The sequence below is a fragment of the Glycine max genome, chromosome 12, assembly GCF_000004515.6.
Source record: "Glycine max cultivar Williams 82 chromosome 12, Glycine_max_v4.0, whole genome shotgun sequence".
Classification (NCBI taxonomy): Eukaryota; Viridiplantae; Streptophyta; class Magnoliopsida; order Fabales; family Fabaceae; genus Glycine; species Glycine max.
Window position 1 is genome coordinate 1482293 of NC_038248.2, and position 19612 is coordinate 1501904.

General features: G+C 32.7%; 2 protein-coding genes and 1 long non-coding RNA gene across 4 annotated transcripts; 1 reads left to right on the forward strand and 2 right to left on the reverse strand.

Moving 5' to 3' along the window:
• Window positions 1–4135: 4135 nt before the first annotated feature.
• Window positions 4136–7134, reverse strand: LOC100796918 (28S ribosomal protein S9, mitochondrial-like). The gene is made up of 4 exons (NM_001361207.1): window positions 6305–7134; window positions 5378–5818; window positions 4739–4819; window positions 4136–4524 (listed from the first exon to the last, which is right to left on the reverse strand). Exons 1-4 carry the CDS (start codon window positions 6924–6926, stop codon window positions 4433–4435), a joined length of 1236 nt encoding a protein of 411 aa, NP_001348136.1. The 5' UTR covers window positions 6927–7134; the 3' UTR covers window positions 4136–4432.
• Window positions 7135–11877: 4743 nt separating this feature from the next.
• LOC100789708 (uncharacterized) lies at window positions 11878–18669 on the reverse strand. 2 transcript variants are annotated; one of them, XM_006591961.4, is made up of 10 exons: window positions 17565–18669; window positions 17179–17315; window positions 16993–17055; window positions 16806–16892; window positions 16449–16614; window positions 15903–16092; window positions 13990–14822; window positions 12848–13456; window positions 12676–12741; window positions 11878–12168 (listed from the first exon to the last, which is right to left on the reverse strand). In XM_006591961.4, exons 1-10 carry the CDS (start codon window positions 18120–18122, stop codon window positions 12058–12060), a joined length of 2820 nt encoding a protein of 939 aa, XP_006592024.1. In that variant the 5' UTR covers window positions 18123–18669; the 3' UTR covers window positions 11878–12057. The 2 variants fall into 2 exon arrangements, with proteins under 2 accessions (XP_006592024.1, XP_014619908.1); XM_014764422.2 differs by having other exon boundaries at window positions 17179–17318; window positions 17565–17705.
• LOC121173181 (uncharacterized) lies at window positions 14597–16175 on the forward strand. Its single transcript, XR_005887534.1, has 2 exons — window positions 14597–14732; window positions 15936–16175. It is a non-coding gene; the product is annotated as an uncharacterized lncRNA (long non-coding RNA).
• Window positions 18670–19612: the final 943 nt, after the last annotated feature.

Here is a 19612-nt window from a genome sequence, read left to right on the forward strand (position 1 = left end):
ATAATTCAACATAAATTATATTTTTATATATTGTTATCTAGTATGGTGTCGGGTGTGATGTACAAACATGATTGATGTAATATATTAAAATTATAAAATTGCTCTCAAATTATATTTATTATTATTTTATTTGTGAATTATAAAACATACATAATTAATCTAATTTAAGTTTTAGAAAAATTATTGGAAGATAAAAACTAACATATTTAAAAGATTCTTCTTGATTTTTGTTGATTGTTGATTATCATTACAAATGATATTATTATTGAAAATTTTCTTTGAAATTTAGAAGCATGGTTACAATTCAAATTTCAAATGTTAAGTATGTAATTGTCCGATCATTAATTTATGCATATCTCTTGATTGATTACATTAGCTGTATCCAACCCTTATTATATCGTAACAGTTATGGATAGATGGATGATCTTTTAAGTTCTTAGGTTAAAGTATAATACATTAGAATCCACACTTGCACGTTGCTCGTTGGTTTTTGCTTAAGAATTTTGAATAAGCATTCAAAAAAATGTATGGTCCCGTACTCTGTGAGGAACTATTGATGGAAATCCTGTCATGGGTTCCCGTGATGGTTATGATGCGATTAAGGTGTGTTTCCAAGTCTTGGAATTCTCTTATTTTCAATCCTACGTTCATTAAATTGCACCTTGAAAGGTCCTCTAGAAACACCGATATCCTATTAACATTCCGTGCATTCCACGACAAAGAGACAGGTGATATCTGTTTGGTTTACTGGAGAGCCCTTCATCCACCATTCACAATGCTTTTTGGCACCGATTCAATCAATTCAAGGATCTATGAATCGTGGATGTCTGCAATGGCTTGGTTTGCTTGTGTAATTCTTGCTCTAGATATTCATATCAGTTTCTTGTTTGGAACCCGGCCACAAGGATCATCTCCTAAGCTTCTCCTTGGTTACCTTGCTCTTCCAAAAAGTTTCATCACATGTTTGGGTTTGGTTACGATGATTTGAGAGGTGAAAAGTCATTGCTTGGGTGACACTTGTTGGAGAAAACCTGTGTACATATCTGAAAGTGGGGATGTCACGATGCTGGACAACTGTGGCGGCGTTGAAGTTGTTCTCTATAACACAAGGGATAATAAAATCCTAAACCGTTTGGTTATTGAAGAACTCCTCGGGAGCCGTTACTACTCCTATGATTATTGTCAAAGCTTGGTTTTGCCCTTTGGAAACTAAGTGTAACCACTTTCAGAACCTTGACATTTCATCTATTGCCAGGACATGGAATGTAAAGAATTTTAGTGTTTCCAATGAAAATTGAGCTATGCTTCATTTGCCTGTTAGGAAAAAACAAAGTATAAAGCATTGGAAAAGAAAGAAAATTGTGTGTATATATTGATTTTGCAATCAAATTGCAAAATTGTAATCTTCTCACTTTGATGCCAACGAGAATGCCACTTGCCTATATCTTGTTCATTAATTGAAGTCTTTCCGTTGTTGTAAAGTGATTTAACAGATTAGAATCACTTGATTTCAGGCTTTAGGTAACAAAGTTAACTATTTTTATTTGGAGGAACATTGCTTCCAAAAAGTTAACTATTTTTATTTGGAGGAACATTGCTTCCAAAAAGTTAACTATTTCAAGCTTCAGACTTATCAAGCATTATAGGCTTCTACTTGTATTTTACTGTCAAATCAATAATCAGTTAGTCTTAGGGGTATGATAGAAACTCTAGTAATTTTAAATGATCTTCTTCAACTTTCTGTTTCAGGTCTCTACAATCTCGATGGAGGAATGACATATCCAACATCAAGATAATGTGTCTCACGTGCATCCTAGCTAGATGATGTATTTTTAGTCTTTCTGCTCCGATGCCCTGAATTTTAAAACCAATCTAGGTCGTTAGTATTTTGATGTGATGCCAATTATTTTTAAAGTCACGTGCAGATGTTAGACAACTATATCATTTTTTTGGGTATATTGAAGCATATGTGTGCTGCAGAATTGATAATACATGTGCATCCAATTTCGACTTTCGAGATAATTTCATAAACAATTATTATTCAAGATTATCTTATTTTTGTCCTTTTTACTTAATCACAGTAGTTATATGTGTTTGTTTATAGGCCTCCTAAAGATCATGATGTAACATTGGAAACACACCAGTGAGTTGTTTTAAAGTTGATCATACCATATTTTTAGAAAGAGATGAGAAATCGACGTGGTATAGATGTGATTTTAGCAATTGATTTGTCCAAATATGTAAAAAAAGATTGGAGTATAATTTCCAACTAATAAAGCAAATGCTGAATTTGAAAATATATACATGAAATTGGTTAAAGATATGGATTTGATTGGTTGAATATTTAAAAACGACATTGAACTTGTGTAATCATGTAGGTCAATGATTGTTAAAAATGTTTTATAACATGTCATCGTATCGTCTTATCACCTATTTATCAAGTCTTATCACCTATTTTATCAAGTTCTTCATATGTTATATTAATGAGAGTTTTATATGATTAGCTAAGGTGATTGTCAATCATGGAAAACAGAAGTCCTATCATCTCACATTCATGAATAATTACCGTTAGGTAAAGATTGAACTATTCAAATTTCATATATTTTAAATTTGATTTGCTGGGATAAAATATAAACCCTACAATTTTCATCCAATGATTGTGATTAGTGCAAATGTAGACAATCCTGATCGAGTAAGATGGATTTTAACATTTGAGAAAGCTAGTCCCTATGTAAATTTGTTTTGAATGATGCTAAGTACATCCAGTATTATTGTTGGTGCACCCAACATTTTAAGTGAATGGACAAAAATGTCCTTCACTCAAGTTGATTCATATGAGTCATACGGATCATGTTGATCCGTATGAGTCATACGGCTGAACTTAATCCGTAAGAGTCATACGGATCAACTTGATCTGTATGTTTAAATTATATTTACAGATCAAGTTCATTTGTACAAATCATACAGATCAATCACAAACTCGTATACCTTCGTTGCAGGATCATTTTGGAATTAACAAAAAATTCTAAGTGCATAAGCAATAAAGCTGTTGCAGCTAGCATCACCCACTTATTTTTTAAAACCTCATCCCATTTTTGAGCACGTTTTGCCCAAAACGAAACCAGAACAGACAAAAAAACAAACTTCCTTACAACTTTAAAGTTTTGTTAAAAAAAATAAAAATCATATTTTTTTTATAATTTCAATAAAAAAATATAAATTAAAATCATAACAGTTTATAACTTTTAATTTAGAAGTCGGGTAACTTACAACTTATTCATTTTTTAATATTAATTTAAATTTTATTTTTGTTTGTTAATTTTTTTTTTTAAAATACACCCTTTCTATCATTTTACATATGTGTGTGACTGCCACTAGTCAGCTAGTAATAGTATAATGAAAACATAATATGAATGTGTCGATATTCACATGAATAACATTGTTGAAAATTCATGAAGATTTTGTGAAACAAATCACATGAATAACATAAAATAAATGGATGTTGTATAGATGTGATTTTTGCAATTGATTTGTCCAAATATGTAAAAGCTTGGAGTATAATTTCCAATTAATGAAATAAATGCTGAATTTGGAAATATAAACATGAAATTTGTCAAAGATATGAATTGGGTTGATTGAATGTTTAAAAATGACTTAGAACTTGTATAATCATGTAGGTCACCCCAGGATTTCTAAGGCCGTCTTATATGTCACGGTATGATCTTATGACCCATTTATCATCATGTTCTCCATATGTTACATGTATGAGAATCTTATATGATTAGCTGAGGTGACTGTCAATCATGGAAAAGAGAATTCCTACAATCACACATTAATCATCACCATTAGATAAAGATTGAACTATTCAAATTTCATAAATTTTAAATTTGATTTATTGGGATAAAATATAGACCCTACAATTTTCATCCAATTTTCATCCATTGTGATTATTGCAATTGTGATGGAAAATCCTGATCGTAGTAAGATGGATTTTAACATTTGAAACCTTATGAACCTCTGAAAGCTAGTAGTCCCCATGTAAAGAATTTTTTGAAAACCAACTTATATCGGCTGCCTCGTCCCATTTTGAACAGCAATACAAGAAGAGCAGGAGTGAATAATAAAAACACAGTTATGCTGAACGGATATAACATTCCACACAGATCTCCCTACAATAACCAACTAAAGTTTTAATACAACATTCATTATGCAATGGGAAGGATAAGGGGAAAATAGCAATCGGGAGCTCTCTCCAAAGAGTGAATGATTCCTAACATCCGTGAACAAAATTTTCTACAGTTGAGTCATTGAAATTCAAATGTTGATTACATCACAGGTGATGCAGTACAAGACAGACAAATTTCAAGATGTTATTGAGAAATCCTAATATTCCATACAAAAATGGCTGTCCAGAAAAAGGATGCTCGTAGTATCAACGCTTGACCCATTGGAAACTTTTTCTTGCTTTGGCCTTTCCTGGCTTTTTCCTTTCTACCACTCGTGAGTCCCTTGTCAGGAAACCAGCTGATCAAGATTCAAGAAAAACTAGCTTAGTAAATCATCATAGCACGGCACATATAAAATCCAGCCACAAGTAAAGGACTAATTAACATGAATCCCCACTAGGGAGGTTTGATATGAGAAATGATTAATCAAGAGTTTCATAAGAGAAATTGATATGGAAAAAAAACATTGTATCAAAGGAAATCAATGGAGAAAAAAGGCAAAAAGGCTATACCATTTCTAAGTGCAGGCCGCAAATCTGGTTCCCAGTTTTGCAAAGCCTTGCTGATCCCCAATCGTATAGCTCCAACTTGCCCTGTTGTCACAAAACACATTTCATTGATACGGATATGAATTATAGCTAAAGAATTGAACTTTGACAAGTTATCCAGTAGGTGATTCTGTTGAACTTCCACTGTGCACAATTTCTTCAGTGTATGATTGGAAGGAGAAGTTGAATAGAAATGTCTATTGGGAGATATATTAAAGTTCAAGCATTTAATAGTCAAACTTAAAAGTGTGGGTGGTGATTAGCTAAAAGGCCAAATTAAAGCAGAATGCAATTTTCCCTAAACGAAACCAGAAAAGATAAAGGCAAAAGGAAATGAAAATGTAACGGTAAAGTATGTATTTGAAAATGTCAAAACAATATTTTTATAAGCATCAAGCATGCATGAAATATGCTTCAAGAGTGGCATGACCTATATGTTAGAAGTGGACAGGACACCAGATATTCCACAAACTCTAACAGGCATTTGCAAACTGAAACTAGAAATTCTTCAAATAAAAAAAAATACGATTATCATATAATGAAGAATCTGATACTAATCGTGGGAATTCAAATATAAAAGCTAACTAAAAGCAATTAACTCACCTGACACACCACCTCCTTTCACAGTACAATCGACATCCCAGAGCCCCAAAGTCTTTGTCTCGGAGAAAGGTCGAAGGAGAGTAGCACGATGCTCAAGCATTGGAAAATAGACATCAAACTCTTTATCATTAACAGTAAATTGACCATTACCAGGCTGAACCCAGACACGGGCAACACTGCATTTTCTTCTTCCTGTTCCATAAGCACGTCCTTTATCATCAACCTGCTTCACTCTAGCTTTAGCAGCTTCCTCTTGCTTCAGACGCTCCATTTCACCTCTAGTGGATTTTCTAGTATTCTTCTCATACCTCATGTCTTCAATTACACTAAGAGGGGGCAACCCATGAACCCCATCAAAGTCTTTCAACGCAATCAAACTGTCAAGCATCTCATCCGTGATTCCAGAAGCAGCAATCAAATCACCAAATGCACGTTTTGGGCCTGCAATGGCAATAGAAAAATAACATCACTTACCTTGATAGAGGTCTAAACTGTAAGTGAACAAACATACACATCATTACACAGTACATTATCCACACACAGAAACATCCTGAGTATACTCTTGGCTAGTAAGACCAACATATCAGAACCTGGCACCGTAAAAACTAAAACAACATGGTTGTTCAAAATATAACATACTCAAAATGCCATGAATAAATAATATATGCATCGATAGTGTAGGACACTATCATCCAATCACAAAACCACACCATGTATGATAAGTGTATTAACTTCAACCAAAACTACCTCAACAATTTCTGATCGGCTGACAATGTAAAGTTTCTTAAACCAACGCAAGCCTATTAAACTCTAAACATTAAATCCATAGAAACCAGTGATATATGATGATCTCAGTTCAAACCTTACAAGAACTATATTGCTATTGTTATTGACAAATAAAAAAAAAGGTTAAACTTAAAGGCTAACCTTTGACAACAGCAGTGAGAGCTTGTTCTTCCTTCTCAAGCTGTTCAACATCGACTTTAGGATTAATATCCAAAGCAGTGAAGTTCCCTTCATGCCCCACATCCTCTTTGAAATCAAACACATCCTTTTTGTCGTCCTCCTCCCCCTTCATGCTCCAAGGTTTGAAGTCCTCTCCTGCTCTCACTCCAAAATTGCTCTCATCAAAACCACCACCACCGGCGTCTCCGCTTTCCTCGTCGATCCCTTTAAATATAGCATCTTCATCTGCATCATCCAAACCCTTCTCTTGCAACCACCCCTGTTCTTCCTCTTGCAGCCACCCCCGCTCCTCCCTTCTCCTCCCACCACTGCTTCCGTCGTCGTTCATTCCGGCGAGGCTCCCGCACTCCTCCTCCTCCTCGAAGAACGCGTCAAGCTTCTCCTCGGTCTCCCGGAAATCCTTCCACACGCGGGAGGAAAAGGGGTCCTTGCCATCGCCGTCGTTGCCGCCGCCACGGTTGGTGGAGAAGTGTTTGGGAACGACGACGGTGAAGAAGGGATTCACAGCCGTGTGGGACGGTTTCAACGGAATAGAGAGAAAGCGACGGAGATGAGAGGGTTTGGGAATTAAACGAGAGAGCATGGTGATCGAACCAGTGACTGTGAAGTTGATTTACAGAACGAAGATAGTGTAATTCATTGGTGCATTGCGAGAGAAGAGAGTCGCCGGAGAGTTGACGGTGGCGATCGGTGGTTATGGAGAGTAAGTGACTACGTAACAGGGAGGGACTGCAGAAGCTACTAAGCTCGGGATTAGGTTTACACAACCACGGACCAAAGCGTCGTCGTTTAACGAAATAGTAAAAGTGATTTAATTTCTTTCTTGTTCAAAGAAGGGTTGAAAATGTTTATTAAAAAGCATTTTTGTTAAAAAAAGGTTTATTAAAAATATAAAAAATACATGCAAATAAATAAATGCCAAATAATATATAGTAAATTAAACAAAAAGTTTAAGAATTAAATAAACGTGAATAAGCGCCTGTAGTAAACGTAAATAAGTTTTTTTAGACTTAAATAATCTTTTTATTCTTATAAAATAGGGATTTTTTTTTAATTATTTTAAAAAAATATTTTAGTGTTTTAATTTTATTTTAATTCCTACTGTCTAGTAATAGCATTAAATGTTAAATGATGTGTAAGTTAACGATGTCATATTAGTTTTGATGAAAAATTTAAAGATATAGTTCAATATAAAAAATTTACACATGCTTACGTTATCAAACTTGATGATGACATGTTAATAAGTTATGGATGTGATTGTTATTTTATTATTTAAAAGACAAGGAGAATTAAAACTAAAAACTTTAAATATTTAAAAGACTAAATGATTATTTAAACTGAAATAAAAAAAAAGCATATTTCATAAGAATCAAAAAGTTATTTAAACATTTTTTTATGATGTACGGAGATAAGAAAACAAAGAAAAAAAAACAAAAAAATACAAGTGAAAAAATTTTACGCTTATTGTACATGCCAATAACTATCATGATATGATATTGTATAAACACATGTGTATACTCACTGTTTATTTGGTTATTATAAAAAAATGATCATTTTTAATTTTAAGATATGATTTTAATTTTTTTAATTAATTCGAGATGTCAAATTTGTTAGATTAAAAGTTTAAAATACATCCACCAGCAAGTATCATTATGCTATGCATAAAGGAGAACATATATAAGAGCGGATGCACATCTAGGCCTGTGGGGGCATTTGTCCTACAAGATAAATTTTTATACTTAATATATTTGATAATTTTTACTTTTGTTCCATAAAAAACAGTGTTTTCCCCATAAAATGATTTTCTTAATTAATTGATGTAAAATGTTATAATAGATAAAAGAGAAAATAATTTGACACTATTTTATCAATTATGTTCTTAATTTTTTTTATAGTGATGACAATAAAAAATCATACAACATTTTTAAAATAAAAAAAATACATAGAGGTGAATGGTAATAGATAAGAGCTTAAATATTTATATTTTTTTTTTCATAACATTGTGTGTCTTGTAAAATTTTGTAATTTTTTATAATAAATATATTATAATCTTTTTGTTCTCATTAAGAAAATTTTTCACCGGTGGATTTGATCCACTTGAAAAAAGTATTGTTTTCAATTTTAAGATACGATTTTGAATTTTTTAACAAATTAAAGACATAAAATTTATCTTATTATATTCATTTACATGAAACAATGGATTCCAATTAATATTAAAATAAAAAAAATCACCAACATGATAAAAATTACATTAATAAATAATCTAACGAGTAACTAAAAATATTTAAACATCTAATATTAGATTTAATTATTTGTAAGACTCATTTTTTATGTGATTATTTATCATATTTATGATATTTTTGTTCGAATATGATCATCACAATTATCATCCAAGCGAATCTAATTAAACAAGTTTCATGTTTTAAACAGTAAAAAAAATTAAAATTATATCCTAAAATTGTAAAATTGAAAATGATCATTTTTTAGAAGGATTAAATTAAACTAAATTTAATAGATAAAACATCAAGATGAATCTAAACAAAAAGATTAACTACTATTTTTTTTATGCAAGAGTTAGTCCAATGAATAGTCTTATATGATTTGTTTTCAATTTCTTAACATTTCAAAGTCCAAACAATTTACAAACCAAACTTTATGTGGGAAGGAAATGCATAACTTATCCAAATGACTTGATTGTTGTAGGCTATACAACAATTCTGACACTTCACCTATGTAGCCAAATGAGAGCAACTCTATCTTCTTAGACTTGGAAACGTTCCTTTCTATGTCATATACGTTATTTGCTTATTAAGTACAATGAAGGAGATGATTTGAAGATTCGACATAATATTATACGATCCTAAACAGTGGCCTTCAAGCATGACAAGGCTATACACTAATGTGGAGATTACTGTGTCAAAATTCATTGACCCCTGCACAAATAGATTATTGATTGCCAAACCAGGTAAACAGAGAAAAACACAAAAAAACCTGATTAAAAAATAATCCTCAAAAGGATAAAATGAAAATGAACAAAATCATCAAAGTTACAGGAAGATTAAAAAAATTAAGCAGCAATAGCTCGACCCAGAAAGTTTTTCTCAGTCTCAAACCAGCTTCTAAGAGCGATTCGTGTAAAGGAAGAAAAATGTTCAAAACTTTATCACAGCTATACTGTTATGAAAAGGATGGCTAAATGTATTGAAAAATTACTAATAAAAACCTGATCAACTTATGTTATTTGTACCAATCAAAAAGCCAACGTGCAGTGCATAAACCTTGGAATCAAAAACAAAAATTCTCTTAGAAAATGAAGGGATGAAAATTGCATTATTCTAAATTCTAATATTCTTTAACTATGAGTTCAATCCCATCATGTATTTCCAATTGTTTGGGAGGGATGCTAACTTGCACTTTTCTCAAGGTAGTCAAAAACCATAGAGTATCTCCAATGCGAATACTTAAATGAGTGCTTAAAATTAAGTAACATTGTTTTACAAATTTTTCTATGAGAACTAATAACTTGATATTGTGTTACTTAAGTGAATTATTTATATAAATAACTGTTGTTTAATTGATTATTTCAAAACAAAATGAACAATTTTCTCACTTGACAAAACTTAAAGATGGTGTCACTGAGATTGGTAACAATTTGACTCCCTTTTTTTCTTTGTTAAAGCTTGTCATTTTTTAGCACTACCACATTACTAATCATTTTTTTTAGTATGAAGTAGATGCGTGTATAAGATGGTATAATTGTTTCAATTTTTTGGATGTAAGGCTGATACATGGAATATGATAGAATATGCCTATGGTAGTAATTTTATTATGTAGAGACTGATTTTTGTACAAAATCTTAACATTGAAAGACGATGAACGAAACCTAAATTTGACGGAAATCGCTCCTAAGATGGGCGAATGAGTTTTTTCACCGTGGGACCCTTGCCCTTCAAATCAGAATCGAAAATGTTTACAATCGAGATCAAGGACAATGATGAACCGTTTTTGTCTTCTGCTTTTGTTTGGTGTGTGTTTTTTTGTGGTAAGATCGTTTATCCTGCCACTAAGCGTGTCATTAATATTTTTGGTATTGTTATTAGTGATAACAATTAATGATAATTATAATTGTAATCATCATTAGTATTATTTATTATAATATTTCCGAATTGGTAGGGTGAAACAAAGGAAGATAGTTTTATAGGGACAGGCTTGTATAATTGATGTATGTGGGATTTGTTATGAATCAATTTTGTACCTTGTTGAATTGAGTGTGAAGCAACCAAAATGGCAGTTTCTGAATGCTATTGATTTTATACGATGAACACTTCACTGGTGTGATTATTTGTTGATTGAAATGGTGGTGGTGTTGGTGATGCTTTGGTGACTTTTTGTGTATCTTTGTTGAATAATGAAGTGGTGATGTGATTGGGATGGTGATTTGATACTGTAAATGATTTAAGATACTAGTTTTTCTTTTTTAAACTATATTATTGTTAATGTCTCGGCTTTTGACAGGGCCACACAATGTCTCTCTTTTTAATAAAATATATATTTTTATCACACTCCCAGAAAAAAGAGAGATAAGATTTTTTGTTTTTTTTTCGTATTCTTTCTCTTACTTTTTAATTTTATTTATCTTCAACATTTTATTTTGTGTTTTTCCTTTTCCTTTTAATTTTCCTTGTTTTCATCATTTATCATTTATCCGGACAAGATTAGGATGTTTATGAATAAAACTAAAAGAGGAGCGTGTATATTAGCAAATCATAACATGGAGGACTAACAAAAGAGGAGCGTGTATATATATATATATATATATATATATATATATATATATATATATATATATATATATATATATATATATATATATATATATATATATATATCACGAGGGTTAAAAAAAAAACCAATATTTTTTTTTGTGTATAATACTTTACAAGAATGCTAAAATTCATACCAAAATCTGAATGTTTATAACTTCGGCTATAAAGTACGTAATTTTGTTGTAGTATGCCTATAATATATAGGAAATGTTGATAACAGGTAATAGGTGATGATAGGGTTGCGCTCACTTCCTTGTTATAATATGTGCAATTGTATTTTAGATTATAAATTTAACAAAGTGGGTAAAGTGTGCATGTTGAGTCATAAAAAGAATAAGATCTTTAATAATTTTATTTTGATACAAATAAATACTAAGTTTTAAAAGTTCTATTTAATATATTAGTTATGTAAAGCATTAAAAATTAAATTAATGCTGTGATTTCTTGATCTCTGCAGAGAGTATTGGAACATCTTTTGCTTAAGACATGTGAAAGTGAAAAAAAGTAAAAGAATATTTAAGTATAAAATCTCTCACACATCATTTGTTGTGCAGACCTAATGTTTGACTTAATGTACACCTATTTGTCTTTTAGAAACAGGAACCCTTTGGAATTATTTATCTATAAATTACTAAGTTTAAAATATTTATAAATTTTAAGTTTAAAAACATAATTATTTCTCTAAAACAAATTAATCTAAACATGCAATTTATATATTATCTATTTGATTTTTGTATTTTTTTACATGTTTGTTACAGACGGCTCATCTCCCCGGGCATTTTAGCTGAACACTAATACCTATTTCAGCCTCTGGAAGAGGTAAGTTATTAACTAGAATGTGTGTCTGTACATCAAGTGCTTCTGGCATGTGAGAGATTGCAGACAATGTTATGACGATGCTAGTGCAATCCAATAATTTTCCAAGCATAAACTGTTTGGTGTGCCAATGATCCGTGACCAAGCCCATTCTGTCTCCTCTACAAGTTGTAATTCTGCCAACTGCCATAAGTGATGATGTTAGCAATGCAACTGTTTAGTAAATCAAATTCATCACCATACCACAACACCTTTTCAGTATCTTTTCTTCTGGCAGAGTTTAAATTAGCAAATTTGAAAAGGGCATTGCCAAAAGAGGTAAAATTCAAGCAGTCCATTTATATTGTATGGTACATGTTATCAAACTGGTTATAGTATTAGGCTATTAGCTATTATTTCTGTTTTGTAGTGGAAAGCTCCCAACAGACAATGATCAAAGAAGTTTGACAAATGAGAACTTAAAATGCATAGACCTGAATCTTTATAGCACTAACAGCAAAAAGATTTAATTAAATTTAAGCTCACTTGAGATTAAGTAGAAGATTTAATGTTTGATATCTGGATCGGATCCACATGACCACATCCATCCTAAAAAAATATTACTTTTCAAAGAATGGATTATTTGGTTATAAACTTATAGTAAGAGTTTAAAATCAGATAAATGGAATCTCAGTGAGCTAAGGTTCTTACCCTGCCATCTCTGAGCTCAAATATGACAGAACCTTCAGAAAATGGAATTGGTCTTGTGGATGCCACCTGTGTTGCATAAGATTCAAAGTCAATTCTCTGTCATTATTTTTTTTAATTTCAAAATAGAATTATGTAATTTTTAACCAACAAGTAACTAGAGACTAATATTTACCTTTGGTTCACAATTTAAGTTAAGGTCAGCAAGGTTATCTTGGTCCTTACTTAAGCCAGATGCACAATTTTCATCGATCCGAACTGGTTTCTCCTCATTGATTCCTCCACTATGTGTTTCAACAATTTTATTTCCCATAGAGGGGAAACTACAATCCTTCCACTTCCATGCATCTTTGTCTAGGTATCTTAGGTATACTTTTCCATCTGAACCAATTAAAAGTAGTTGATTGCCTTCAAAGCTAGGACCAGGTGAACCAACCAGTTTTACACCTTTATAGGGTGTTCCATGTTCTACCCAGTTCCATCCATACCATGTAGTCCACTGGTACTCAACAAGACCACCTTCTCTTGAAAGCATGAAGAGAGAGCCTGAGAGTGATTTTGTTGATGGTCTAATAACTGTTCCAGGAAACTGTGATAGAATCAAATGTTGAGATTGGTAATGCTCATGCCACAGATCAGTCACTTTGTTATACTGATATAGCCGACCATTTCTTCCAATGACAAAGACTATATTTTCCCTGAACAATTCTTGGTCAACTATACTTGCAACTTTAACATTTTGAGGATTTTTGCAGTCTTTCCATTTAAACTTCCTCATGTAAACCTGGGTAGAACATGCAAATATTTATTTCATGTCTAGCTTGTGTAGCAGTATTTGATGTCTAAAGAGTTTATTCACTGAAAATTTTAATACTTTATCCATGTGTATGTGATAAATAAAACGTTTTATTCAATTAAATGTATGTATGTATGAATACATGAAGTTGATGAGATAAATATGACTACGTTTAATTAATTCATTTATGCCAGTTGCTTTGTAATGTAAAGTGACAAACTTCAGGAAATACAAGTTCTTAAAGGTTCAAAGGGCAGAATTACCAATGTTTAAGATACAAACTGCAGAAATTAAGGAAGTTCTATAATCTTTTGGTTAAGAGGCATAAAATCATTGATGTGTCTTTACCTAACACCTTAAGCTTTTTGAAGTGTTATTCCTTCACACTTCAGCCTCTTTTATCAAGCCTTGTCTCTTAAGTATTCTAACTTCTAAGCAACAAAAAAGTGGATAGGTCACACATATATTATCATCTCATACCTTATATTTTAGTTTGAGAAATTGTGTTACTGTTTACCTACCATGAACTGCAGTAATCTTCCATTTTTGCTCACAAAGAAGATTGAATCTTCAGTTGTAGCCCTCCTTGCTTTACCTGGTAATCTATCCCATGGTTGACCTGCAACAATACTTCTTCCTTTCCTCATAGCAGTGCAATTCCTCCATGCTATCTCATTATCACTCCATTCTCTAAGGAACAAACTCCCAAATGTATCAGCCATGAATAAACTTCCATTATAGCTCCCCACTATACCATTCATAGTTGAGGAGCTATCATGCCTCAACCATACCCATACATTCTCAATACAAACATATTCGAAAACCCAACCATCATTCGTTATTAAGAAGAATGACTTGCCTTCATACAACAATCTTAAGCGGAAGTTATTACTAATCCAGTCATCCGGAAGATTGTATTCTTCTGAAGATCTATTCGGTTCACCACCTGTGCCTAGAGGCAAGTAATAATTCTGTGCTTGGCTTTGCTTTCTCCTGCCTGTTACTGAACTTATTCCTGAATCATTTGACTCATCTTTTGTTCCTGTCATGCAATTCCGGGGGCCACGTTCTTCTGTGCAATATTCTGCATTCCATCCTTCACTCTCTGGCACATCTAATATAGTCCAAACATATTTAGTTGATGCTTTCCTTCGAAAGTTTTGTGGAACAGATGGTCCTGAATTTTCACCACCTAGTCCTGCTAGATGCAATTCTGCAAGTCTACCATCATCTAGTGCAAACAGTATCCTCCCAACTTGTAATGGTAAGCCAGCTATACCTCTTGCTGCTTTTGCATGTAAGGGATGTTCATGACTTCCCCATGCTTCTGGAAACTGATTATTCAGCGCAGTGCCTGTTTTCATGAGAGAATTCAGAGTCTAGAATTTGGAATTCATATTGTAAACTCTATTGTTGGTACATGAGTAGTTTGAATCATACAGAGATAGTATTCTATATCTTATTCCAATATTCCTCTTCCATAACTTTATTCTGCATATACGGCTTTCAATGAGAGAATATATTTCAAATATTAATTTTTCTTGTGAGTAGGAAATATCAAGAACAGTGTTTACTGATGTTGAAGTAAAGAATCTGATCCTCAAATAATCTTGTTAGTCTTTTGTGCTGCTTGTGTATATGCTGCAATAAGCTTTCAAGTTATTGACAGACTAAGAATTATGATAAGGATTTGACTATATAAGAGTTAACTATTAATTTATTACTCTTGGTTTTTAACTATCAAACAACTGGAGTGTGGATACACTATGCAAGAGACACAAGTAAATATGGCAGAGCCAGGGAATGATAGTTGTATTTAGTAAAAGAGATGCAATATTTCAGTAACCTTTACATTTGCTTATACTAACTCTTGAGATTTCAGTTTTTCACTTTGATCATACATAAATAAAATTTTAGTTAAATAATAACCCATTTGCCAATTTTAGTTTTTAGTTATTTAACTATTTAAAGAGTAATCTACTGTTGTTAGTAACCTGTATTCCCCTATGGCGCTAGTATCTTTTTCCTTACTCTTTTAATCTGTATTCAGGAACTTGTTCCCTATCCCCGTGAAACATTTCCACTACATACTGTCTCTTATTTACTTCCTTAGGTTTGGAATCAAGTTTCTGATGGAAGATCGGTTTTGGTGATAGCTATTATGTTTTCTTAGTTATTGAGATCAATATATAGATGTAGGGACTAGGGACTAGTGTGGAGTCCAAATCAAGAAAGAATTTAATTATAACAGGAGAAAATCGGAACATTATGTCTCAAACTCCTTTTATGTATTGAACTATTGATAGATAAAGAACGAAACTGAAAATCCCTAATAGTAAAGTTCATATGCAGTGAAAGCCAAGGTATATCATCATAAAAGCAAATATTAACAATGGATAAATTTAAATAGATTTAGCACAATTGGATGACTGACCTAATTGTTTTGGCATTTGATATTCAAAAACAGATCCGGCTGAAGAAGTAAAAAATAAAGAAATGAATGTTTCCCATGATTCATCTTGCAAAGGTGGTGTGATGGACGTCAAAGTTTGATGTTCAGGACTTCCATGGACTACCCATTTCCACTTTCTTTGATGTAATCTTCTCTCCACCAAAGTACCTTCCTGTACAATTATCAAATATCTCTGAAAAATAAATAGTGTCCAAGACAGGATCACAGAAATAAATTCTTAAATGGCTTCATTAAGATCAAATTCTACGTTTTGCCACATTATACATGCTTAAATGATATACAAAGTTTATTGGAACAACGGTTTTACTCTATATAGGTAATTTTGATAAAAATATAGTTTCTCCCTCGATCACTTTTTTCTTTGAAAACATTTCATTGAACTATCAACTTGAGAGTGATCATTCACGACTAGCTTCCTGATTACTTCCCTTTACTGAGCTCAAAAAGATTTGCATTCATATTCTGATATTTGCAGATATGTTCATAAAATACTTTCATTAACAGTACCTTGGTTAAAAGAAACAGAGATTCGGAATGATCACCACTCAATCCATGTAAAATGCACCCTTTAGATGGCATCAAAGGTGAAACTTTTGCTTTTTTTTCTTGCCATATGTGTTTCTTCCACGATGGTTTTGATTTTCTATCATATTCATAAAGATCTCCGGCAGAACTACATCACCACATCATTAGTTAAACCTGTTAGACTCCAAAAAGGTGAAGAATGACGTTTGATACTTATTAAAGACAACAATGTGGTCCATGAAATAAATAAATAAAATACATTTTAACTTTATTTTCTGTAGTTTCTTTAGTGTTTTATTTGTGAGTCAACGTGTTTCAAGTAACACACATATCACCCACCTTATGGTGTATACTACTTTTCGTTTAGAAGCAACAGCAGCTATAGCTGCAACATTTGCTCCAGCTGGTTGGCCATGATTTGTCCATCTGTTCTATATATATGGGCAAAATGGGACCGAAATTAGTAATATTTGCTTAGGATTGAACTTGTTAAATACAAGTATGTGCTCCAAAACTTGAGTTTTACCTTGGAGACTCAGCCACATCAATTTCTACCAGTGTTCCATTCTTTGTACAGAAATAACCTCTTCTGTGAACAATCCAACAACACAAACGAGACATTAAGAGCTTGATAGGTTTCAGACTTTCAGTAATCACCCGATTCAAATAAATCTGTTTAATCTCAGAGACTAAAATTTCAATGTGTACTCACTGCCCATCATCTGACACCACACCAGACTTCATCAATATCAAAGAATTTTTCTCCTGATCATTATCTTTGATTTGATTGAGTGTAGCCGAGAATTCAACCCAAACTGGCTGTGAAGTTTCACCAAGTTGCAGATGCATCTACTAAAAAAAAACATAATCACTAGACACGAACAACAAAGGTATTGTTGCAGTTCCAACAACTTTCAGACTACCAATTTCTTTTTTTTTTTTTTTTTTGGGGGGGGGGGGGGGGAGGAGGTCATATAGTGACTGATTTAAATTGCATGCCAAGTTGCCAAGCTATATGCATGTATTGTTTAACATGTATCTGAATAGAAGAGTGGATATTCTGAATGAAATGGAATTTAGAGAACGGATATTTGTAACCTGATACAGATTCCCTGATTCAGATAGAGCAAGAATCATCTGATTGATGATAAAAACTGCAACTGCACGTCCTGCTGATATTGGCAAGTCATGAGGGGCAAACACCCATTCTAATCCATTCCAAAACCTCTCATAGATAGAGCCACTTTCACCAGTGACCCACACAGATGTCTCAGACATTTTGGTCAATGAAATTCTCTTTCTCAGAGGCATCAGAACCACATCGAAGGGCCCCAATACTCCTATTTTACCATCCTTTCTGTCCAGCCTCTTCTTTTTGTCATCAAATCCATGTTCTTGATCCAAACTTTCTTCCCTTCTGTTCTTCACTTTACCACACTCACTATCACCACCAGATATCAGATCACAAGGCAGTTGCACTTCAACCCATCTATCAGCTTCTTCACTGAACTTCCAAAACCTATCAGTTTTCTGCTCAAACCTTCTATTGCTTTGCTGAAAAAACTGATATGGACAGCATGAAGCACAGCCCACAACAGTACAAAAGCTCAAAGACAAGAGCCCCCAGATGCCACATATCAAATGGAACATTGACATGGTGGCATGGAGAACCAGATAAAACAGAAACTCCAAAAATTCAGGATTTGCAGGTTATTCTAAGGACACTCTTGGTACTTGGTAGGTGTGTGCCATACGAGGGTACCCCATATGGGCCATGGATATAAAGGCTTCGATCATCTGATCAAAAAGCTCAAATTTATTGGATAAATGGTTTTTTCTAGTAAAAGGGAATTCACTATTTTAGATATGAATATACGTAGGGGCAGTGATGAAAAGAAGGGAAGGTATTTTGTGGGGTACCATGTAGTAGCAGGCAGCAGGTATTGATTCTCAGATTACAACTACCTTAGATGGCTTATGTTTTCGTCAACTTTGAAGTTAAATATCTGATAAAATAACATGAAACAAACAACCTGTTTTTCAAACAGAGATTTAACTACCGTGTTACTTTTCTTTCTACATCATAGAGGTAATTAAGTAGAGTCCTCATGGGTTCTAAGAAGCTGCTTTATCTGACCAAATTAAGATTACTTCCCGCCCTTGATTTTATCATCATAGTAATGTTTAGGAGACAGATTTTGATAAATTGTTGGTTTGTGTTTGTAAAGAAATGTTAATAAGATTCTAGCGTCGACTTTTACTAATAGGAATACATATTCCAATACCGTGACAAAGATGCTGCAACCAACTACTTGTGAATAATATAGTGATATGTGGTAACTGTCATTGGATGATCAGAAGCCACCAACCAATGGCTCTAATATTATGTTGCACTTTGACTATATGATTAGAAAATGCTACAAGCAAGTTTCGTATCTCACGGGTTTGTGAGAGCGAGAGATACAAGTATGACCTCAGATAGCATTGATTTTCTCTTGAAAGACATGTAACACATCAGCATTTGGAAGTGGTTGGCCTAACTAAGGCATTTATAAACAACGTACATAATGTACTTTTGATTTTACAGGTAGTAAGAAAAATTAAGTTAATTTTGCTCTACACTTTTACATCATAAAGAACCAGTAAATCGTGTTCATAGTGTTACTAAACTCGATATGTCAAGTAAAATATTAAATTCAAATCTTATAAATAAATAAAAAACATAATTACGAGCAAAGATCTTACTAAAATTGATTACTCAGATTTTCTGACAAGAAATTATCATAAGCAAGGATGGTAAATGATCTACACTAATATCATCATTAAAAAATAATTCATGGTAATAAGTAATAACATCATATAGCTGCCTATAAATTTGATTTAAAAATAGTGAAACCGTGGAGAACGGTGCTGAAGTAGTTGTTGCCTTTTGCGTTCGTAATTCCATCACTGTCACATGAGGAATAATGTCTACAAACGTCCAGTTATAAATTATTTCTTTTTTCTTTTTAAAACAGAAAAACTCAAAAGACCGTATTTGAAGAGGATCATGAAAGAGCCCCCTTTTTCCTTTTACAACATAACGTGCTAATTGTTTATCATGATCTTCTAAATATGAGGGCGCTGACTTGGTCACATTTACATAA

Coding starts and splice junctions, on each gene's coding strand:
- LOC100796918 (NM_001361207.1), bottom strand. CDS start 6,926: ATGCTCTCTCGTTTAATTCCCAAACCCTCTCATCTCCGTCGCTTTCTC. Junction 5,819..6,304: donor TCTCACTGCTGTTGTCAAAG/GTTAGCCTTTAA, acceptor TTGCCATTGCAG/GCCCAAAACGTGCATTTGGT. Junction 4,820..5,377: donor GAAAGGAGGTGGTGTGTCAG/GTGAGTTAATTG, acceptor TTGTGACAACAG/GGCAAGTTGGAGCTATACGA.
- LOC100789708 (XM_006591961.4), bottom strand. CDS start 18,122: ATGTCAATGTTCCATTTGATATGTGGCATCTGGGGGCTCTTGTCTTTG. Junction 17,056..17,178: donor GTGGTGTCAGATGATGGGCA/GTGAGTACACAT, acceptor GATTGTTCACAG/AAGAGGTTATTTCTGTACAA. Junction 14,823..15,902: donor TCAAATGCCAAAACAATTAG/GTCAGTCATCCA, acceptor TCATGAAAACAG/GCACTGCGCTGAATAATCAG.